At 41.5% G+C, this 24,658-nt stretch overlaps 1 protein-coding gene across 1 annotated transcript in view; it reads left to right on the top strand.

Moving 5' to 3' along the window:
• LOC138974435 (uncharacterized) overlaps positions 1 to 9,386 on the top strand; it is an 11,910-nt gene extending 2,524 nt beyond the window's left edge. Inside the window, exons 3-6 of the mRNA XM_070347150.1 lie at positions 425 to 451; positions 7,807 to 7,897; positions 8,359 to 8,497; positions 9,225 to 9,386. Of these exons, the coding sequence (XP_070203251.1) occupies positions 425 to 451; positions 7,807 to 7,897; positions 8,359 to 8,497; positions 9,225 to 9,386 (419 nt within the window). The remainder of the gene's footprint in view (positions 1 to 424; positions 452 to 7,806; positions 7,898 to 8,358; positions 8,498 to 9,224) is intronic.
• Positions 9,387 to 24,658: the final 15,272 nt, after the last annotated feature.

Here is a 24,658-nt window from a genome sequence, read left to right as displayed (position 1 = left end):
GCCGCCTCAACTTTCACGAAAAGCCGGATATGACGTCATCAAAGACATTTATCAAAAAAATGAAAAAAACGTTCGGGGATATCAATCCCAGGAACTTTCATGTAAAATTTCATAAAGATCGGTCCAGTAGTTTGGTCTGAATCGCTCTACACACACACACAGACAGACACACACACACACATACACACACACACACACACACACACACACACACACACACACACACACACACACACACACACATACACCACGACCCTCGTCTCGATTCCCCCCTCTACGTTAAAATATTTAGTCAAAACTTGACTGAATATAAAAAGAGAAGCAAGCAGAAAGAGAGAGAGAGGCAGACAGGTGGGGGGGGGGGGGAGGGCGGATAGGCTGAATTATTTTTGTTTTAAAGTCCTTTTTTTGTTTTCTTAAACAGTTGGCAAACCCTCAACCGAACAGGAAGGTAAACTGTGTGTGTCTGTGTCTGTGTGTGTGTATGTGTGTGTGTGTATGTGTCTGTGTGTGTGTGTATGTGTGTGTGTGTGTGTGTGTCTGTCTGTGTCTGTGTGTCTGTGTCTGTGTGTCTGTGTGTGTGTCTGGTCTGTGTGTGTGTCTGTGTGTGTGTGTGTGTGTAAATTTGTGTGTGTATGTGTGTGTGTGTCTGTGCGTGTCTGTATGTGTGTCTGTGTGTGTGTAAGTTTGTGTGTGTATGTGTGTGTGTGTGTGTGTGTGTGTGTGTGTGTGTGCTCACGAGTTTAGAGTTGTGAACGTGGAGAATAAATGAAACTGGACAGCTGTGGGTGGAATCTCGGATTGTTTGATGTACAAGAGGATAATGTTAGCAGTATGAATCAAGGTAACTTTTGTGGGACTTTTGTACTGTTTATGTTTACTGTACAGTACCCAGCAAAAGAAACGCAACTCATTCGCGCCCACTGTTGCAAGAGATTTTTAGTCATTTTCAAATTGTCGTTAAATATGAACCAGATAAGGTACATTGTCACGTTTCATAGATCACAAAAGGTGATTATGAACGGTCAATTACTGCTAACTGACTATCCACACCACGATCCACTCTCGCAGTCACACAACAAAGATAGAATCAACAAAAGTATAAGTTTCAGACGCCTGTTTATATACTATCTCGCCACCTCCCTCGATACTTCACTTCAAAAGATGTTTTACGTTCAAAACGTAAAAAAGGGGTCACTGACAAAAAATGCCAGTTAAAGTTTATTAAATGATAATAACACGCTGAACCCGTGTAAAGACAGGAAAGATAGCCGGTTATGCAAAAGCGCTGGTTAATGCAGGTGTCACACACCCCACGTTGTCACCACTCGAATATAATCACAAATAGTAAAAGATGACTTGGTGGTAAGAAAGGCGCAATGACATGACACACTTAGCTCTTTGCCACTGAGTGGGCGACCCGTGAATAGTCTATCTCCACAACTGCTCCGTTGACTGTAGTGCCGGTTGGCGTTGAACGAAGCAGGGAATAGTGGAGATATCAGGCGCCTCACTCAGTCGCTAAAGGTCCTCCCCGTAGTCTACCAGAAATAGTAGAAAATGTAGCTGGTAGGACGACGACAGCGACAGCAAACCACCAGAACACCAGGTTACAGCAACAAAGATGATCCGGTTACAGCATACCCGCAAAGATCAGTAGTAGGCAGATAGGTACCGATGAGTAGGTTGCAACAAAAAGCATCGGTGCACTAAACATGCCACGCAACCCTTCACCCTCCACTTTCAAACATGTCACCTTTACATATTTCATCGAGCACGTGGCCTGCACAAACGAACTTTTAAAACATCAAATCAGCTATTTTCCTTCCTTTTCTCCATACCTGCAAAAAACATATACAGATTATACTTTTAGCGTCACAACGAACATATGCGCTAACCTGGAAAGAACAACAGAGAGTATTTCATTCCACAAACATTGACTCGTCAAACAGCGTTTATAATAATGATTTTTTTACCTCAACAGCCTAATGAATGTAGCTCTCCTTAAGCGAATCCGCTTCCTTTGTATGGCTTCGCCCGTCGACGAATTTACCGCCACACCCCTGGTACTGGGGTGTCACTAAAACTCGAAAAGACACGAAAAGACAGCAAATAGAGACAAAAACACACCTTTGACCCTTTCAATCAATCAATATGAGGCTTATATCGCGCGTATTCCGTGGGTACAGTTCTAAGCGCAGGGATTTTTTTTTTTTATTTTTTTTTTAATTGTTGATGCAATTTATATCGCGCACATATTCAAGGCGCAGGGATTTATTTATGCCGTGTGAGATGGAATTTTGTTTTACACAATACATCACGCATTCACATCGGCCAGCAGATCGCAGCCATTTCGGCGCATATCCTACTTTTCACGGCCTATTATTCCAAGTCACACGGGTATTTTGGTGGACATTTTTATCCATGCACATACAATTTTGCCAGGAAAGACCCTTTTGTCAATCGTGGGATCTTTAACGTGCACACCCCAATGTAGTGTACACGAAGGGACCTCGGTTTTTCGTCTCATCCGAAAGACTAGCACTTGAACCCACCACCTAGGTTAGGAAAGGGGGGAGAAAATTGCTAACGCCCTGACCCAGGGTCGAACTCGCAACTTCTCGCTTCCGAGCGCAAGTGCGTTACCACTCGGCCACCCAGTCCACGTTTGATGCGCTCAGATCAAAGCCTCATTTAAGCGATAGCGAATTCCTTTGAATTTGATACGAGAAGCGTGTCAACTGGGCTCGAATGTTTTAGTCTTTACCCCCCCCCCCCCCCACCCCCCACTGACACTCACACAGTGCATTCACACCTTCTTGTAACAATCACCTCCTCGCAGCTCACACGCACACTCACACTCACACTCACACCTGTTTGATGTTGATGTTGGTGTCACTTTATTGGAGTGGAAATCACAACCAAATACGTCCAAACTCTTCCGAAGTTCTCAAAGTTCTCTCCGTTCTCTTTCACACCCTAGCATGCACATACATTATTAAACTTTAGCTAGAGTCACACACATCCAATTACAAATCTCAGTAACTATTAGTAACACAACATTCTAAGATGATAAGCCATTCCATTGGTTAAAGACAAGAAGAAAGAGGGGGGGGGGGGGGTAAAGACTAAAACATTCGAGCCCAGTTGACAAGCTTCTCGTATCAAATTCAAAGGATTTCGCTATCGCTTAAGGCTTTGATCTGAGCGCATCAAACATTCCCACACGAACGTGATATCAGCGGCTACCCCCGGTAACTCGAGTTACACAACTGACCACGCGCCAGCTGAGCTGGTATTCGATCCATCCGATCCGACAAAGGAATTAACATCTACTAGACAAAACGCCGATTCCCCCAACATACCCAGTCAAGCTGGCGGCACATTACATTACGACCACCTGGGGCCCAAGCTATCCGTTTATGGCGCGCTTCTCACAAATGACCGCCCACTTCAAACAGATAAGGACTTCCTTCACCCAAAGGAGACTGTGAATTGCGTGCAGCTGGCTCGACACGGCTCGATTCCATAAATAAAATAATACACATTTCCAAATCTGTCTTATTGTTTCTTAGCTGGTGTGTGTAGAATGGTATGTAAGAGAGAGTGAGAGAGAGAGAGCGAGAGAGAAAGAAAGAGGGAGAGAGAGAGAGCGAGAGAGAGAGAAAGAGAGCGAGAGAGAGACTGAGAGAATAGAATTGAATTGAACTTTATTTAACAAGGATTAAGATTTAAGGCTACGCCTTTTCTTACAATCTGTCCTTGGGACGCACAGACACACAATGATAACATTGAAAAATTAAAAAGTTAAAAAGTTTACCAACAAAAGGAGGTCAGAAAACTTCAGCACGTGATGATAAAGATGATAAAGAGAGAGAGAGAGAGAGAGAGAGAGAGAGAGAGAGAGAGAGAGAGAGAGAGAGAGAGAGAGAGAGCATGTTTTGATGATTGTTTATATTAAATCACCAATCTCGACTAAAAACAGTTACATGTACCAGGACTTTTCGTGTCTTTTTGTGTCTTTTCGTGTCTTTTTGTGTCTTTTCGTGTCTTTTTGTGTCTTTTCGCGTCTTTTCGCGTCTTTTTGTGTCTTTTCGCGTCTTTTTGTGTCTTTTCGCGTCTTTTCGTGTCTTTTCGCGTCTTTTCGTGTCTTTTCGCGTCTTTTTGTGTCTTTTCGCGTCTTTTCGCGTCTTTTCGTGTCTTTTCGCATTTTAGTAGGACCGCTGGTACTGAGTTTATCTTCTGCGTTGACATTCTCCAACTCTCAGCCCAGAAACACCTGACAACCTCGTCGTCAGAAACATGTATTGCAGCGAAAGGCGGTTACTCCTCCGTTGTCCTAAGAGCCCTACTGGACATGCAGAGCGGGCACGTTGACATACAAAATATCACCACGTGTTGAAAGCCATCAACTCTTAGGACGAGAAAACTACCGTCTCCTTCGAAGCATATGTTGAAGTGCCTAGTTTCAAGGTCTCCCCCAAAACACATCGAAAACATCCCGTGACTCCAGCGACCAATCGCTATCGTCACACGTACAGTGCAGTCCCAGTCGATTTTGCTCAGCCAGCAAAATCGCGCACGTGGAACTCCTGTACACAAAATCATCCCTCGCATGCCAGCCAGGCGTGGAGAAAAGCCGTATTTCACGTGACGAACTCGTCAGCAAAATTCATCCCGTTGCAAAGCACAGGCGCTTTGCATCGCAATTTGGGAAAGGCACCCCACAGTGTTCCTTTCTCAATCCATGTCACCAAACCGTGACATACATAAACAAGTCGCGTAAGGCGAAAATACAATATTTAGTCAAGTAGCTGTCGAACTCACAGAATGAAACTGAACGCAATGCAATTTTTCAGCAAGCAGTCCACCGTTCAGGCAGTGAAATTGACAAGAAGAGCGGTTTAGTAGTTGCGCTGAGAAGGATAGCACGCTTTTCTATACCTCTCTTCGTTTTAACTTTCTGAGCGTGTTTTTAATCCAAACATATCATATCTATATGTTTTTGGAATCAGGAACCGACAAGGAATAAGATGAAAGTGTTTTTAAATTGATTTCGACAATTTAATTTTGATAATAATTTTTATATTTTTAATTTTCAGAGCTTGTTTTTAATTCAAATAGAACATATTTATATGTGTTTGGAATCAGAAAATGATGGAGAATAAGATAAACGTAAATTTGGATCATTTTATAATTTTTTATTTTTTTTTACAATTTTCAGATTTTTAATGACCAAAGTCATTAATTAATTTTTAAGCCATCACGCTGAAATGCAATACCGAAGTCCGGGCTTCGTCGAACATTACTTGACCAAAATTTCAACCAATTTGGTTGAAAAATGAGAGCGTGACAGTGCCGCCTCAACTTTCACGAAAAGCCGGATATGACGTCATCAAAGACATTTATTGAAAAAAGGAGAAAAACGTTCGGGGATATTAATCCCAGGAACTCTCATGTAAAGTTTCATAAAGATCGGTCCAGTAGTTTGGTCTGAATCGCTCTACACGCACGCACGCACGCACGCACGCACACACACACACACACACACACACACACACACACACACACACACACACACACACACACATACACCACGACCCTCGTTTCGATTCCCCCTCGATGTTAAAATATTTAGTCAAAACTTGACTAAATATAAAAAAAAAGACAGTTTCGTGTAGGATATTGTACTGACTTTACGGTAAGTGCATATTATCTAATCGTTTTATTTTTGTATAAACAGTGTTATGCAGGGTAGGGGTCAAGCGTGTCGTGATTGCAGGCGAACGTGTCACTTCGAAACGCTACAAAAATCGTACAAATGCATATTTTTTAACAAAGTAAAGACAGTTGTGGAGGAAATTCATCTCTTAACATGATCATGTAATTTGAATCATTCGCCAAACCGTAACATAATTAAAGAAAATGAACATAAATTACTTGGACGGTGTTAAAGCATATTTTTTTGAACAAATTATAACGTCGATTCCGTGCGAACGAGCTTTCCTTTTTAACACCATCTAAGGGATTTATGTTCATTGTTTTTAATTATGTTACGGTTTGGCGAAAAAATCAAATTACATGATGATGTTAAGAGATGAAATTCCTCCACAACTGTCTTTACTTGGTTGAAAAATATGCATTTTTACATTTTTTGTAGCGTGTCGAAGTGACACGTTCGCCTGCAATCACGACTCGCTTGACCCCTACCCTGTATAACACATTTCTGAAAAAAATTTAAAAAACAAAACGATTAGACAATATGCACTAATCGTACAGCTAGTAAAGTATCCTCCACGAATCTGTCTTCCTGTTTGATGTACCTTATCCGGTTAATATTTTACAATAATTTGAAAATGACGAAAAATCACTAGCAACAGTGGGCGCGAATGAGTCGCGTTTCTTTCTCCGGGTACTGTACAACGTGCCTATTGTATTACATGTATGGAGTTCCCACCAATAAAAACGTTCGCTACCTCAAATCTGTCCCGACTTTCGCGTTTAATAAGAGCATCCTTTCACCTGGAAATACTCCAGACATCGTTAGTGTTGCTACTTCTGTGCAGTGAGGGAATATATAGCTATTCTGATGGACACGCGGGGGAATTCGGGGGTTGTGATTGGATGGTCTCTTCCGATCATCAAAGCATAATGCTACGGAAGTCGGCCATTTTTGCCAATATCCAAAAGCATATTGGCAATAACAAAGACGCATGGTTCCGGTTTACCCATCTGTACCACACGATGTTTTAATCGACAACAGCATACACTGACAACTTGAAATTCTTCTCGGGAATGTTTTTCAGCTTTACAAATGTCGATACCATACCCTTTTCTGCTAACTTTCCGATGAAACAGGATTAAACACCACAAAATGCCCAAAGTCTAAAGATGTAGTACAAACAGGGGAGTAAAACGGAACAGCCGTTTTTGTGTGCCTGTGTGAGTTGCCGACTGACACAAACTTTCGCATTCGGCTTTTCTTATCTCGTAACTCCACACTAAATACCCCACGTCCCCTCTGAAGTATTGATGTACCACCCATGGCACTAACATTCATGTAGTCGTTTATAGCTGAAGTTGAAAAATTCGCTTCATGACGAGACAAGTATAAATGCCATTCACCCAAACTGAAAACTTCGCTGCCGTCTGCTCGCGTTGTTCGGATTAGCTGTTCTCTTCTCCTCCCCTTGTTGCATCCTAGTTCTTCAGTTGTTTCTAGTTTTCCGTTGATGTTGTGTTTTGGTCTTCTTCATAAGTAGTCTTGTTCAAAATTAAAAAATCTAAAACTTCTTTTTGTTGTATACGAATGAACTAATAAAAAGCTGTTTAACAGCTGTGTTGTCAAATCGAGGTTTTTTTTCCAAAGTCCGTGTGGCGCCTGCGCAAAACTAATGCGCATAAGAAACGGCGTCTGCTGTCAAAACCTGAGATCAACGCATCGACGCAAAAACTGTCATTTTGTAAGTTTGGAACAACAAATCAAGGTCATAACAGCTATATAATCGCTATTGCTCGTCTTCGACTCGTCGGCATTATACTTGTCTCGTCTAAATATCGGACCCTATTGCTACGCTGAAAACACAATAGCTGTTAATGTTGTGCTGTGTGGAGCCACTTATGGAAGTAATGTGAAAACAAAAAGTCCCCAATCAGCTCATACAAACACAGAGTCTGTTGATGTGTGGTATGTGTCCAAGTTGAAATATGTGTTATCCCACGTGAAATTATGAAGTGAGATGGTGAACAGGATGTTTTACAGACAAAGGCATTTTTCTTTAATTTGAGATCATGTCCATTAAACAGATGATAGCAACATGATATGGTTGGTCGTCCTGCTGATCATTCCAGCAGCGGCTGTGTTGATGTTCTTCCTCCACAGGCGGCGTCGCTCGAGGTGAGCTTGTTCAAAGGAGCCCTGCCCTTAAACTGTGTTATCAAGCAAACGTGCTTATTTGTGTGGTTTTTTTTTATCTGGAGGCAGCTGTATGATTTGTTTGTTGACCAACTCCAGCATTGGAAGATAACCATGTATGAAAGATATTCTTCCGATGTTCAAAATTAAACTCTCAGTACATAATGAATACTGAACAATATAAAAGGTATGTTTGATGTACAAGAACAAACACAGAGTTTGCATAATAAACGGAGAAGCCCACAGCAATCGCTTTTGAATGCTGATCACGACTTCACCTTTTGAGTAAGAAGGTCTTTCAGATGACATTACAGTTTCATTTATGCTTTGTATAGTATACAAATGTAATGTTCATTGAGGAATGGATTTGATCAAACTAGTGTATGTAGATTTACATATGCATACATTTGCGCTAGTTCTTGGTTTATCATATCGGTGTGCAGAAACAGACAATCACATTCCCACATGGATACAAGGGTAGAGGTGCCGTTGACTCGTCACATGGATACAAGGGTAGAGGTGCCGCTGATTCAAGGCGTGGATGGGCAAGAACCAGTATATTCACAAATGAAAGACGAAAAGGCGAGTGTTTACTCTCTTGTTCATAAATCCAATTTGTTTGTTCAAAAATGACCTCGCAGGCATCTTGCAAATAAGCAAGATTCATCGAAGATGTTGAGACAAGTTCATTATTTGAATCATAACTGTATGTCTGTCTGTCTACTTAAAAGGCAACGTGGTCGACGTACTGTAATTGTAACGTTTTGTTTTTTCAATAATTTAACCTACAATTCTTGCTTTTTATTATCTCTGTCACGTTTCACAGATCACACAAAAGGTGATTATGAACGGTTAATTACTGCTATCTAACTAACCACACCACGATCCACTCTCGCAGTCATACAAATAATCAGAATCAACAAAAGTATAAGTTTTAGAAGCCTGTTTATATATTATCTCGCCACCTCCCTCCAGATTTCACTCCAAAATATGTTTTTACGTTCAAAACGTAAACAAGTGGTCATTGACAAAAATGCCAGTTAAAGTTTAGAAAATGATAATAACACGCTGATCCCGTGTATAGACAGGAAAGTTAACTGTTCTGCCAAAAGCGCTGGTTAATGCAGGTGTCACACACCCCACGTTGTCACCACTCAAATGAAATCACAAATACATAAGGTGACTTGGTGGTCAAAGGCGCAATGACATGGTGCACTTCGCTTTTCGTTACGGAGTGGGCGACCCGTAAATAGTCCTTCCCCACTACTGCTTCGTTGATTGGAGTGCCGGTTGGCGGAAAACGACGCAGGGCGTCGTGGGGAAGTCAGGCGCCTCACTCGATCAGCTGCTGAAGACAACGGATGGTCGTGTAGGTGACGTCACTGCCTGCCGGAAGACCCCTCCAGACGGTGACGGCCTCACCGGTTATCCCAGCAGCAGCAACAGCATACAGCACCGCGAAGATAAGTAGGTATAAGTACCGCTGAATCCCGCGTAGATAAGTAAGCTGCAACAAAAAGCATCGGTGCACTAAACATGCCACGCAACCCTTCATCCTCCACCTTCAAACATGTCATCTTTACATATTTCATCGAGCACGTGGCCTGCACAAACGAACTTTTAAAACATCAAATCAGCTAGTTTCCTTCCTTCTCTCCATATCTGCAAAAACCATATACAGGTTATACTTTTAGCGTCACAAAGAGCATATCATGCGCTAACCTGGAAAGAACACCAGAGAGTATTTCATTCCACAAACACAGACTCGTCAACAGCGTTAAATAACGATTTATTACCTCAACAGCCTAATGTAAGTAGCTCTCTTTTAAGCGAATCCGCTTCCTTTGTATGACTTCCGTCCGTCGACACATCTCCTGCCACACCTCCTCTTGTGCTGAATTTACTTCATGCGTTGGAATTCCTCCCCCACTCAGCCAAGAAACCTGACGCCTCGTCGTCAGCCAAACATGCAAACAGCGAAAGGTGGTCTCTTCTTGAAGTTCCTAAAAGCCCAACTGTACAAGCAGAACGGCACGTTGACATAAAATGATGTCCCGTGTTGAATACCATCAAACTCTTAGGAAAAAACACTTCTCTCTTGCTGCTCAATGCTCAAGTGTGTCGTTTCAAGTCATCCTCAAAACACCTTGAAAAACATCACGTGACTCTAGCGACCAATCACTATCGTCACACGTACAGCTCAGTTCCCAGTTGATTTTGTCCAGACAGCAAAATCACGCACGTGGAACCCCTGTACACAATGTCGCCCCTTGCGGCATGCCAGCCAGGCGTGCAGAAAACGAAATCCCCGTGCCAAGCTCGGTCAGCAGAAACCAGCCCGTCGCCAAAAGCACAGGCGCTTTTCGTTGCAATTCGAGAAAGGCACCCCACAGAGTGTTCCTTTATCAATCCATGTCACTAAACCGTGACAATCTCGTACAGGTTTTGTTAGAAAATAGAACGCATGTCGTGAGCGAGCGTAATGCCTTTTTTGATGAGTGTTTATTATAACAACCCGGCCGTTGTGTACAAAAGTAAAACGCTGTTTTGTAAACATTTGATTCAAGCTGGCATTGTGTATGTTAAAGATGTATGGGTTGGAAATGAATGTATTTATTCCCCATGCACATATGTGTGAGAATATAAAGCATAATGTAAATAGGCAGTTTGAATATTGGGCCATAACAACAGATAATTATGTGCGCGCGAGCCAGCAACCCGCGTGACAGCGAACACAACAACACTCGGCCCGCGACGAAAAAACAGCCGGTCAAACCGCGAGAATTTCGCCACTTGCTAGTGACGGTGAAAAGTACTGTGCTATGCGCTGCATGCTTTTGGCAAAATAAATATCAAGTTCAGATTAATGAAAACTATTGGACGTTTGCACTTAATTGCACAGAAGAAGAACGGTTAAGATTATTACGGTGGAAGATGTTGCATAACGTGTATCCCACCAATATTTTATTAAATAAAATGAGGATTAGTAAAAATAATAAGTGCGATTATTGTGCAAATATTGATTTTTTTTGTGGAAAAAAAGTTGAATTGTACAATGATAAGAAATGTTGTTCAGATTGATGTATCTATACATATTGGCAAAAACATTGTTTTCAGTGAACGAAATGTCCTTTTTGGTTATAAAATTAATGAAAATAATCATAATGAAAACAAGCAAATAAATCACATTATATTGATTGCAAAAAAAGGTTCACCAGAGGATTAAAACATGCATGTCTAAATCAAACTGACTCACCTGTTTCAATGTTGAGATCGACCAATGCAAAGGACACATTGACTGTTGACTTTGATGTCTAGTAAACGCTCAGCAACAGAATGGCTACCGTCCTTTCCTCTATAATGACTCCTTTCCCTTCCCCTCCTCTGTCTGTGTGTATCTGTCTTATTGTCTGTCTCTCTGTCTCTGTCGGTCTCTGTCTCTGTCTCTGTCGGTCTCTGTCTCTGTCTCTGTCTCTGTCTCTGTCGGTCTCTGAGATGACTCCTTTCCCTTCCCCTCCTCTGTCTGTCTGTATCTGTCTTATTGTCTGTCTCTGTCTCTGTCTCTGTCTCTGTCTCTGTCGGTCTCTGAGATGACTCCTTTCCCTTCCCCTCCTCTGTCTGTCTGTATCTGTCTTATTGTCTGTCTCTGTCTCTGTCTCTGTCTCTGTCTCTGTCGGTCTCTGAGATGACTCCTTTCCCTTCCCCTCCTCTGTCTGTGTGTATCTGTCTTATTGTCTGTCTCTCTGTCTCTGTCGGTCTCTGTCTCTGTCGGTCTCTGTCTCTGTCTCTGTCTCTGTCGGTCTCTGAGATGACTCCTTTCCCTTCCCCTCCTCTGTCTGTGTGTATCTGTCTTATTGTCTCTGTCTCTGTCTGTGACAAGAAATGAACTTTGTTGAAACACTTCAGAACCCTACGTGAATATATAACACAGTCTTAACTGTAAAACATTACATGCATTGGAAGTTTGCATGCAAGACAATTATTTTTCAACGTACACTGTCACGTTTCAATATATCACTTAACCTTTGCCGGATGCCGCTTTTGACTACACACTCCCGACGATGCGGGTTTGTCTGAACCCATACATTTGAAAGAGGGTTTTTACCGTTTATTCCTCTAACGACGATGCGGGTTTGTCTGAACCCATACATTTGAAAGAGGGTTTTTACCGTTTATTTCTCTAACGACGGGGTGGGTTCAGGGAAACCCACAGCGCTACTTCAGTGGTTGCATCGAGTTTCTCCCTTCACCGACCTCTTGCAGGAGAGGGGGAGGGAGAGGGGGAGGGAGAGACTGAGAGAGACTGAGAGACTAAGAAAGAGAGAGAGAGAGAGAGACTAAGAAAGAGAGAGAGACTAAGAAAAAGAGAGAGAGAGAGACTAAGAAAGAGAGAGAGACTAAGAAAGAGAGAGAGAGAGACTAAGAAAGAGAGAGAGAGAGTCTAAGAAAGAGAGTGAGAGATTAAGAAAGAGAGAGAGAGAGACTAAGAAAGAGAGAGAGGGAGACTAAGAAAGAGAGAGAGAGAGAGAGAGACTAAGAAAGAGAGAGAGACTAAGAAAGAGAGAGAGAGACTAAGAAAGAGAGAGAGACTAAGAAAGAGAGAGAGAGAGACTAAGAAAGAGAGAGAGAGAGACTAAGAAAAAGAGAGAGACTAAGAAAGAGAGAGAGACTAAGAAAGAGAGAGAGAGAGAGACTAAGAAAGAGAGAGAGAGAGAGACAAATAAAGAGAGAGAGAGACAAATAAAGAGAGAGAGAGACAAATAAAGAGAGAGAGAGAGACTAAGAAAGAGAGAGAGAGAGACTAAGAAAGAGAGAGAGAGACTAAGAAAGAGAGAGAGAGAGAGACTAAGAAAGAGAGAGAGAGACTAAGAAAGAGAGAGAGAGACTAAGAAAGAGAGAGAGACTAAGAAAGAGAGAGAGAGAGACCAAGAAAGAGAGAGAGAGACTAAGAAAGAAAGAGAGAGACTAAGAAAGAGAGAGAGAGACTAAGAAAGAGAGAGAGCGAGAGACTAAGAAAGAGAGACTAAGAGAGAGAGAGACTAAGAAAGAGAGAGAGAGACTAAGAAAGAGAGAGAGAGAGAGACTAAGAAAGAGAGACAGAGAGAGAGACTAAGAGAGAGAGACAGAGAGAGAGACTAAGAGAGAGAGACAGAGAGAGAGAGAGACAGAGAGAGACAGAGAGAGAGAGAGACAGAGAGAGAGACAGAGACAGACAGTCAGATAGACAGACAGTCAGATAGACGGATAGACAGACAGACAGACAGACAGAGCAACTGACAACAGACATACAGACAGAGAGATACGGACAGACAAACAGAGAGACAGACAGTCTCTTGGAGACAAACAGGCAGATAGACACTGTTCCGCCGCTTTGGTAATTATGGGTGTAGCAGAACCCGCGCCATCGGTAGTGTTTATGTAAATTATCATAATCAATTAATTCTGATGTTTTGTCATGTACACACTAAAAATTTGCAGACAGAGAGCAAATTAGGTGTGTGAGAGATACTTAAAATTTCAAAACGATACCTTTAATGGTTCCAGAGTTACAATGATTTTAGTGTGTCTCTGGGTACAGGTGAACCCAGGAAGCACGGCAAAGGTTAAGGTGATTATGAAACGGTTAGTTACTACTAACTAACTAATCACACCACGATCCACTCTCGCAGTCATACAATTAAATAGAGACAACAAAAGTATAAGTTTCAGACGCCTGTTTATGTAAAAACTCGCCACCTCCCTCGAGACTTCACTCAAAATATGTTCTTTTACGTTCCACAAAACGTAAAAACCAATGGTCACTGACAAAATGCCAGTTAGAATATAGAAAATTATAGTAACACGCTGATCCCGTGTAAAGATAAGAAAATACGACTGTTCTGCTCAAAAGTGCTAATTAATGCAGGTGTCTCACACCCCACGTTGTCACTACTCGAAAATAATCACAGATAGCAAAAATAACAACGGTGGTCAACGGGGTGCAAAGACATGGTGCACTTAGCTTTCTTTGGCCACTGGGTGGACGGCCTGTAATTAGTCTTTTTAGCCTCCACAACTGCTCCGTCGAATGAAGTGCTGGTTAGCGTGGTGACGAAGCAGGGAACTGTGGAGGCATCAGGCGCCGCACCCAGTCGCTGGTTAGCTGGTTAGCCGGTTCGCTGGTTAGCCGGTTCGCTGGTTAGCCGGTGTGCTGGTTAGCGTGGTCCCCCAAAAGGCAGCCGAACAGAAGTTAGGAAAACGAAGGCTGCAAACAGAAAGCATCGGTGCACTAAACATGTCAGCTACCCCTCACCCTCCACCTTTAAACATGTCATCTTTACATATCTCATCGAGCACGTGGGCCTGCACAAAATGGACTTTTCACAACAACAAAACAGCCATTTTTCGTCCTTCTCTCCCTACCTGCAAAAACCATATACAGGTTAGTATTTTAGCGTCACAGAGAGCAAATTATGCGCTAACCTGGAAAGAACAACAGAGAGTATTTCATTCCACAAACACAGACTCGTCAACAGCGTTAAAGGACCAGACCACGCTGTTTTAAAGGTTATTAGAACCACTAACCGATGACTGAAGGTTAGAGAAATGCACCTAAAGATTCCAAAAATGTAAAGAAATTCACCGATTTGTAGCTTTATCATTGTGATTTAATTAAAAACGTTCCGCCAAATTCGTCTGCTAAACGAGACTTCGAAATGGCCGCCAGTAGACGAGAACCGGCTGTGACGTCATTTCGTGTACAGCTTAGGCTCAAGTGGGCGTTTGCCTACATCGAGCATCAACAACACGCCGAAGGAATGCGCACGGCTGCTGATAGCTATGAAGTATAGAAAAAAGGTTCAGGCATCAGTTGTCACCTTTTTCCGATGGGCTTACAACTTCTGCAGCAAGACTGATTAACTGGAAACGGCCAACACGATGTGCTGTGTTTCGCGACACTTTCTTCCAATGTGAACGCAGTTAAGCCGGCAAGAAAACCTGGCACACACAAAACAGCTGTTGCCTGACGCAGTTCCAGTTCCGACAATTGTTGACCACTCACAGGTCAGAAACCGGATACCAATGTCATCAGAACGATCTGCTTTCACTAAACGCAGACGAAAGGAAGTGAGTACATGTATACTGAATGTGTTCTGTAAGGGATAGGGGTTCAGTGTCACTGGGCGTTTTTGTCAGACTGACAGTATTTGTAGTGGAATGGCATCTGTTCCTAATTTTAAGCACATGTGTTAAGATTACAGATTAAAACATATATCTGTTACTACATGTCCGTCCCCATGCACCCACCTTAAAGTTCCCTCTCTCTCTCCCTCTTTTACACTCACCTGGGTAATCGATGAGTCTCAGGTTTAATCAGTGTCCGTCCATATACACATAGACATTCACACAAACACACACACGTTGTTATAGTTGTTATCTTTTAATTCAGTGTTGTATTAAATGGATAAAGAAATCGTTAATACAGCAAGCTTGCATGAATAATTTGCTGTTGTCCTTTTTTCAGATCAGGTTCTGTAATACAGTAATTATAATTAATACAAGTACAAATTCATGTTTGCAGTCATACTCATAGTGTGTGAGTGTGTGTGTGTGTGTGTGTGTGTGTGTGTGTGTGTGTGTGTGTGTGTGTGTGTGTGTGTGTGTGAAAAGCACTTTGATACTTAAAACATCTGTGTTATTTGATTTTATTACAAAACTGCAGTCAGAATATTTAGCAGACCTATTCCAACAATAAATTTTGATCAGCAGTAAATGTAATGTCAAATTATGAACAACAATCATGTGAGCAGATATATCTAACAGAAACAAATAGTCTAGCAAAATAATACAACCAAGTACATGTTCGGACATCATCATCCACATCAAAACATTGATTGTAGGAAGAGCACAACTCTGTGTTATTACCACTGCTTCAGTCAAACTGCCAGTTCAACTTTATCTCTGTGGGTTTTTTTTTCTCTCAGAGTAACATGGGAAAAAAACCTTTAAAAAACTTGCATGCTACAGAGCTGGATTGTTTCTAGTGATCATGCAGCATGATTTATCCGCATAGAAAACTACTGAAACACCTAAACAGAAATAACAATGTCTACAGAAAAAATCCACTGTTTGATTGCTGTCTGTAGTACTCCTCTTGCTAACAGTGGCATTAAAATAATTAAAACTAAGCTATGCTCTCTTGGGAGGGAAAAAGTGCTCTAAGTACTTTTTGTGTCTACATAGGCAAAACAAAACTATGCAATGTTTCAGATTTCCTGACCCACCCTATGTTTTTCCTCCTTATCCTGGACTATTTTGGACTCTTACAAAAACTTGTGTACTTCAAAAATGACAAATCTTAATTTTGCAGGCTTACAAGGAAATTGACTCTTCTCTTACAACCAGAATACACCATGATTTCAAGCAAATAAAAAAACTACATGCACCTGAGAAAAAAACACTTTAATTCAAGAAGTTAGACCTCCTAACCCCAGCTTTTCAATTCAATTCAATACGTTGTTGATGTTGATTATGGAGCTTAACGTCCTCCCAGGTAACTAGGGACCTATATTGGGACATGATTTTTTATACAATGTTAAAAGTGTAGGGTGTAATGGGGGGGAGGGGGACTGCAGGGTGACGGGGTGTAGTCGCTAATAAATTTAAAGGTGCGTTTATTATCTAATATACCAGACATTTTGTTTTGGCTGGTGTACAGAATAACATCACATAAAATCGCACTCGCAAAACATACAAAACACATAAAATGTACACATCAGTACACACATAACCCAAACCACACATATCCATACCAGCACCATCACACACATATCCACATACATACTCTAGTTTGTACATTATAAAAATAAATACATTATGATTAATATCATTACTAGTCAACTTAAATTAAGGCTCAAAATAGGTCTTAAGATGGATGTTATTTAGTGTAATGAAGAGATTATAAAAACCAAAAAAAGCTATGAGAAAGAAAAGAATGAAAGTATTATGCCCATTCTCCAGTGAAAGTTCTGCTGATTGTGGTAACTTTTTTTTCTGTCTAAAACAGGCATCAGGTTAACTGAACGAGCTGTTTGAGGGGGTGGTGATCCTAACACTGGCCTATGGCAACACTGGCCTATGGCAGCTACAACAAAGCTCTGCATACACAGCAAGACTACAATGCAACAGTGCCCAGACTTTGACTGCTACAGCTAGACCAGTTGACAAAGCTCAAGTTGTCACCAAGCAGGACGCCCCAACTGGCGACCAACTATATAGACTGAGGCTGCCTATCTCCAAATCTGACAAAGCAAGAATTGTTACGCAAGCTCCACATTTCTGTTTGCAGTTTAAGCCGACCTTAAGTATGCAATGGTTATGCACATCCCCCCCCCCACACACACACCCCGCAGTTAAGAGTTGTAATGTACCTTTTATTTATCTTACATACATTTGAAGCCTGTGTAGCTCTGTGACAGAAAGAGGTCTCTGATGGCAGCGACCAGACAGGCAGGAAGAACTTTCCTGTTCTTTCGGAAAGTCAGTGAGTGTGCAACTTGTCAGTATGTTCTGAACACATCAAAACATTTTCTTTAATTTAAGCTACATAATATCATGTGGATGCACTGATTGGGTGTAAATAATAACAGCAATTGGTACAGTCAATTCACTAAATGTGCAACAAAACCCTAATCATCAGACATTTTACAACAGCAAACTTCAACAGTCCTTTTACTTTCCTGAATGTCATTATTATTTATTAAAACATGCATCTAGAGCAACATACATATAAATCTTCTTTTATTAAAGTTCACCTGAAATTCAGGCTGCTTTCCCATGCAAAGTACAAATGCAAGTGTCCATAAACCAGGGTTTAATACATGTAGTATGTGAGTGAGTTCTGATGAAAAAGTGATTGTGTTGTAATATTGGTTATTACTGAGTGTTGATGTTACAATGATTACATTATAAAAACAACAACAACAGAACAATGTGAAGAGCAAACTTATTCTGTGGGCATGCAAGTGAGTTAATCTTGTGTGTGTGTGAAACTATATTTGACTGAGTGTCACATTTAAATGACAACAGTTTTCTTGATAGCCTTTAAAAACAACAACAAATACATACATTTAAAAATCAAACAAATATAGGCACCTCAAAAAAAGTTGTATGTACACCTTCGTGGCTGGGGATGCATTCTTGCTCCCCTGCAAGTTTTCATTCTACAATGTACCTCAGGCTAACTTCCTCTCTCTCTCAAATCTGCCCCTCCCACACAATACAACTCTGACACCAGTCTCTGAAATAATCAAGAACAGTTAAAACTGCGATGAGCTGTTGTTCTTTTACTCGTGAATGCAATGCATGAACACTTAAACAATATCCCACTTATTCGCGAGTGCGTTGACAAGGCGAAAGTGAAAAAATAGCACAGACTCCAAAGGAGACGATAAGTTCAGCACAGAGAGCGGGCGTGTTTACCTTTGATCGCTGAGACAAACAGAGTCGCAATTTTCATCGTCACTGTCTTTTCACTACTGCTGGAAGTGGCCTCCGCTCCTCATCTTTCATGCTTGATTCGAGGAGAGAAACTGGTAGTTCGAACATGTACGGTTCAATTTCGTCTGCAGTCACGCTTGTTGCCATGTTGGTAAACGGCATCTTCACACTGTGTGACGTCACGGATAATTTATTCATAAGCCAGTCTCGCGAAGATCACGCGGCACAATGGCGGGTCGTTTTGGAGAAGAAATCCGTCGCTTCGGTCACAAAATTCGTCGGATTACGGCCTTACAAGATTCCGAAGTAAACCAAACATTGTTGAAGACGGTAAGAAAGTGGTTTTCTAACTAACTGCAAACATCGGGAAGTGTTCGGTCGCGCAGGAACACGATTCGAAGCGTTTTTGACGCTAAAACAGCATGGTCTGGACCTTTAAATAATGATTTATTACCTCAAACAGCCTATGAATGTAGCACTCTCGTGGAAGCAAAACCCGTTTCCTCCCTGGAATGGCCTCTGTTCGTCAACAGTGACAACAACATCCAGAAACCCCTTGTCGAATACTTATGCGAAAACCATCGCACGACGAAGGAAAGATTTGACGACTCGTCCTCAGCAAAACATGTGGCAGTGAGAAGGTGATAACTCGCTGAAGTTCCCCTAGAGTGCCGAATATTCTATCCGGTGAAATCCATCATACTCTAGAAACCGTCGTATTCGATCCTTCTTCTTCTGCCGCTGAGTGTCAAGTGCGCCGTCCTTGTGTCTCTCACAGACCACCTAGCCAATAACACGTGACTGACCTTGTCACATATCAAGTTCAGCTATCCACAATTCTGCCTCGCAAAGCAGAATTAACCCCGAAAAATCCGTGCGGCACAAAACATCCGTGGTCGCACTGTCAGCAAAACTCTGCCGTATAGCCCCCACTCACGCACAGGCGCTTTCAGTCGCAATTGACCAAGAGAAGGCACCCCACTGAGTGACACTTTCTTGGTCTATGTCACCAGATCGTGACACACACAATCAATCTTGGTCTGACTATGCTTCTACTGTTTGGTATTCTGCAAATACAACCACAATGAAACTCGTAAATAGTCAGCACAGAAGAAACCTAAATGACTCCTTTCAAATCACTGTTCTTTGACTGGTTATGATTATCATGACCTGCAGAGTATCCAACTGAAGTCACCTTCTTTTTTTTATATTTAGTCAAGTTTTGACTAAATATTTTAACGTAGAGGGGGGAATCGAGACGAGGGTCGTGGTGTATGTGTGTGTGTGTGTGTGTGTGTGTGTGTGTGTGTGTGTGTGTCTGTCTGTCTGTGTGTGTGTGTAGAGCGATTCAGACCAAACTACTGGACCGATCTTTATGAAATTTTACATGAGAGTTCCTGGGATTGATATCCCCGAACGTTTTTTTCATTTTTTTGATAAATGTCTTTGATGACGTCATATCCGGCTTTTCGTGAAAGTTGAGGCGGCACTGTCACGCTCTCATTTTTCAACCAAATTGGTTGAAAGTTTGGTCAAGTAATCTTCGACAAAGCCCGGACTTCGGTATTGCATTTCAGCTTGGTGGCTTAAAAATTAATTTATGACTTTGGTCATTAAAAATCGGAAAATTGTAAAAAAAAAAGTTTTTATATAAAACGATTCAAATTTACGTTCATCTTATTCTCCATCATTTGCTGATTCCAAAAACATATAAATATGTTATATTTGGATTAAAAACAAGCTCTGAAAATTAAATATATAAAAATTATTATCAAAATTAAATTTTCGAAATCAATTTAAAAACACTTTCATCTTATTCCTTGTCGGTTCCTGATTCCAAAAACATATAGATATGATATGTTTGGATTAAAAACACGCTCAGAAAGTTAAAACGAAGAGAGCTACAGAAAAGCGTGCTATCCTTCTCAGCGCAACGAATACCCCGCTCTTCTTGTCAATAGTCCACTGGCACTGCCTTTGCCACGGGCCGTGGAGTGACGATGCTACGAGTATACGGTCTTGCTGCGTTGCGTTGCGTTCAGTTTCATTCTGTGAGTTCGACAGCTACTTGACTAAATGTTGTATTTTCGCCTTACGCGACTTGTTTTTTAATCCTTTAAACAAGTCGCGTAAGGCGAAAATACAATATTTAGTCAAGTAGCTGTCGAACTCACAGAATGAAACTGAACGCAATGCAACGCAGCAAGACCGTATACTCGTAGTCCACCGCTCACGGCATAGGCAGTGAAATTGACAAGAAGAGCGGGGTAGTAGTTGCGCTAAGAAGGATAGCACGCTTTTCTGTACCTCTCTTTGTTTTAACTTTCTGAGCGTGTTTTTAATCCAAACATATCATATCTATATGTTTTTGGAATCAGGAACCGACAAGGAATAAGATGAAAGTGTTTTTAAATTGATTTGGACAATTTAATTTTGATAATAATTTTTATATATTTAATTTTCAGAGCTTGTTTTTAATCCAAATATAACATATTTATATGTTTTTGGAATCAGCAAATGATGGAGAATAAGATAAACGTAAATTTGGATCGTTTTATAACTTTTTATTTTTTTTTACAATTTTCAGATGTTTCATGACCAAAGTCATTAATTAATTTTTAAGCCACCAAGCTGAAATGCAATACCGAAGTCCGGGCTTTGTCGAAGATTACTTGACCAAAATTTCAACCAATTTGGTTGAAAAATGAGGGCGTGACAGTGCCGCCTCAACTTTCACGAAAAGCCGGATATGACGTCATCAAAGACATTTATCAAAAAAATGAAAAAAACGTATGGGGATTTCATACCCAGGAACTCTCATGTCAAATTTCATAAAGATCGGTCCAGTAGTTTAGTCTGAATCGCTCTACACACACACACACACACACACGCACACACGCACACACGCACATACACCACGACCCTCGTTTCGATTCCCCCTCGATGTTAAAATATTTAGTCAAAACTTGACTAAATATCAAAAAAAAAGAAGGTGACTTCAGTTGAATGATTTGAAGCAAAACAATTACATGAATTTCTTCTGCATCTGGCGTCTCAAATGTCACAGCTGTGCTGCAATATCAGCTAGCGACGATTCCTGACTGTCAATCACGAACGTTTGCAACAATGACAAACAGAGCACAGGCACACCAAAAATATATTAGAAAAACCATGTTCATAGCAAGTAAAGTATTGATCGTTTTAAAAATCTGTCAACATGCAACGATAATTAAATCAATAAACGGTTAGTGTTGTTATTTTGAGTGCATGAAAGGGCTTGTCCTTAGAATAGAGTAAATGTCAAGGGAGTGAACTGGTAAGAGTTAACATTACCCGCTATTACAAGCTAGTCGTGTGACAGAGAGTTTTCTTGCACACGAGACTGTAGATGTTTCACGACGGCTTTAGCCGGAGTGAAACAGCAGCAGTCGAGTGTGCAAGAACACTCTCTGTCACACGACTAGCTCGTAATGGCGATTATGTCTCACAGCTTCAACAGAGGAGAGAACAAACACGTTTTGCGTACTCACGCTTGATATTGGCCACACACAAAAAATGCTTTGGTTACGGTTTCCCGACCGACCCTAACTTTTTGGGCCGACCCTAAACTTTTTTTTTGGTCCTAAAGCTAAAAATAAAATGAACCAAACACATATGTATACACAAAAAAAACCACACACACACACAAAAACCCACCGAAAACGACAACACCACGGCACAGAGAAAACATCGATCGCCGGCGAGCAGACAACAACAAGCCCGACAAGGGACACCACTCCGCTTTTTACAACTCCCATATCCAAGGGAAGTCAGTCTCGTGCGTTCGTTCGTTGCGCGAACGTAAAAAGATGTCGTCTGCATTTGCAATCGTATTCGGAAAGTGCGTTCATATCGAACAAACACGACTGATAAGTCGGTACTCGAAGAGTGCAACCTTGGTGGACATTTTTCATGATTTTCATCCAACTTTGGACGGCAAACTGTTCGGGATAAAATGTGTTGGGTCGACGAAAATAAGTGCCGAGCCCGAAGACTCTTTCGAACTGGACTTTGGCATGACTCTCGAAAACTATTTTTATCATTTCAAGAGGGACCAACCAACAAAAAACAACAAAAAAAAGTTTAATCGACCTACCTACCCTATTTTTTTTGGCCATGAAACCGTAACCAAAGCATTTTTTTTTGGCCTAAACCTAAACACAGGAGCAGCCATTGTGGAGAGATCTACTTTTTGACGAAAGTGAACGAACAACTATGAATGACGTCTCGGTATATGTGAATGACGTCACAGTCATCGTCACAGTCTGTATCTTTTGAAGCATTCCATTCTTCATGACGTCTTTCTGTGTCTGCATCCGCGAAATGTTTGTTCTTTCCGGGGTCTTTGTCATCTATGTTCAGAACTCTGTCCTTCTAGTTTCAGACTAACAGGCCTCCTGAGCGAGCCACTTTCCAAGGGAAGCTAAACTCGCGTATGGAAACAGTACTGTAGTCTGGGATGCCGTTTTCAGTATTCTCAGCGTTGAAGAATTTGTAAAGAGAAGACACGACAACAGCAGGAGAAATAAAAGTCGTGTGTGCATTTTGGGGCTTTTGGAGGGACGATTTCGAGTTTGAATCCGTTCTTGCACATGCTCCAAAGCGTGTAACATACATTATTCCCCCCTCTGCTTCTTTACCTCTGTAAACTTGTAGAGCTAGTTATTTTTCGATAATGACCCAGCAACCAAACAAATAACGAGCCAGCAACAGCCTGAATCCTCGATAGTGCAATGGGTTGAGAAGCTGTTCTGTTTTGGTACTACTTTTGCGACTGAAAAGTTCCGAACGCTCTATACGTACGAAGTATACATCTCTGGAGCAAACAATACAAACATACCGCGTTTAAATTAACAACTACAGGCCTGAACACATGAATCTCCATATAAAATCCATGAGTGTTGTTGTTTTCTGAATCTAGATCTGCCGTGCACAACCCGTTCATCACAAGCAAATTCCCAAGGCAAGTAACTCATACTCTAGCCGACAAGAGTAGTTCCCCTTCTTTTAACGCAGTTTCTTCGACAACACTGACTGCAATCCGACGGTCAGTTTTCAACAATATTTCATTTTATAAACAGATCACACGCAACCAAATGCACACACCTCATCAATTTAAACAACATAAAGCGGTTTCATACACTATTTTCCCCAGAAAACTGAACTTCATACAGTAATTAACGTTGGAACACGGGTGCAAAAGTTCGTCTGCTAGTCCCATTTGACGAAAGAACATTATCTTAAAGCGATACTAAAACATAAACAGAACACACAATATCTGCCTTTACCGCCACAGCAGAATAAAAGCACATCTGTGTACTTGATTTTAGTCTAAAACAGGGAAACTGACAAGAAGTGTTAACAGAATGGAATGATTTGCACGGAACTATACAACCGCGCATTAATCGATCGCCTGCGCAGGTTGACTGGTTGAGTGATTCGGATTCGATCAAACTTTCGCACAAAAACTCCTGTTTTCTTTGAATAACTGAAGAAAGGGGGAATAAAGAGGTTACACACCTCGTCTCAGTGATTATTAAAAATAATGGTCTCAGTTCGCGGTCATGAAAAAGCTCGCTGAAGCTCGCATTTTTCATGATCCGCTAACTTCGACCATTATTTTTAATAATCACTGAGACTCGGCATGTAACCTCTACATCTTGCACACGTTTGCTTTAGTAGTGGCAAAGAAGGAAAGCGTGTGACATTCCAATACATTAGTCACCCCGATACCCCGAGTTGTCGTTGATACTGCGGGTTCAGTTCTTTGCCAAATTCCTGAAGACTTGCCTCCCAGCAATCCAACATTGAACAAGAGGCGAAGCCTTCAAGGCTCACGTAAGAAATAGACAAACAGTAACACAAACTCAATCACTCCGTCACACATACACACCCACACACACACACACACACACACACACACACACACACACACACACACACACGCAGGGCCGTAGCACAGCTCCTAAAAGTGGTCCGGCCATAAAAAAAATAAAAAGGTACGGTCCCGCTCCATAAACACACGCACACCCAGAACTGGTGTCAATCTGCCATACTCATCCGGCCAGCACAAATTATGTCCGTCCTCAAACCTTCATGGAAGGCCTAGTGCTTTACCGCGGTAAAATCTTCGACAAAACACAAACAGACCGCTTACCTGCATTCTTGTACTTGCCATATCGGAGAACATGGATCGAAAGCAAACTTTACCGCCTCAGCAACAAC

Source organism: Littorina saxatilis, linkage group LG8, assembly GCF_037325665.1.
Source record: "Littorina saxatilis isolate snail1 linkage group LG8, US_GU_Lsax_2.0, whole genome shotgun sequence".
In the NCBI taxonomy this organism is placed as follows: domain Eukaryota; kingdom Metazoa; phylum Mollusca; class Gastropoda; order Littorinimorpha; family Littorinidae; genus Littorina; species Littorina saxatilis.
The sequence above is the reverse complement of the archived record's forward strand: the minus strand, read 5'-3'. Positions and strand labels throughout refer to the sequence as shown.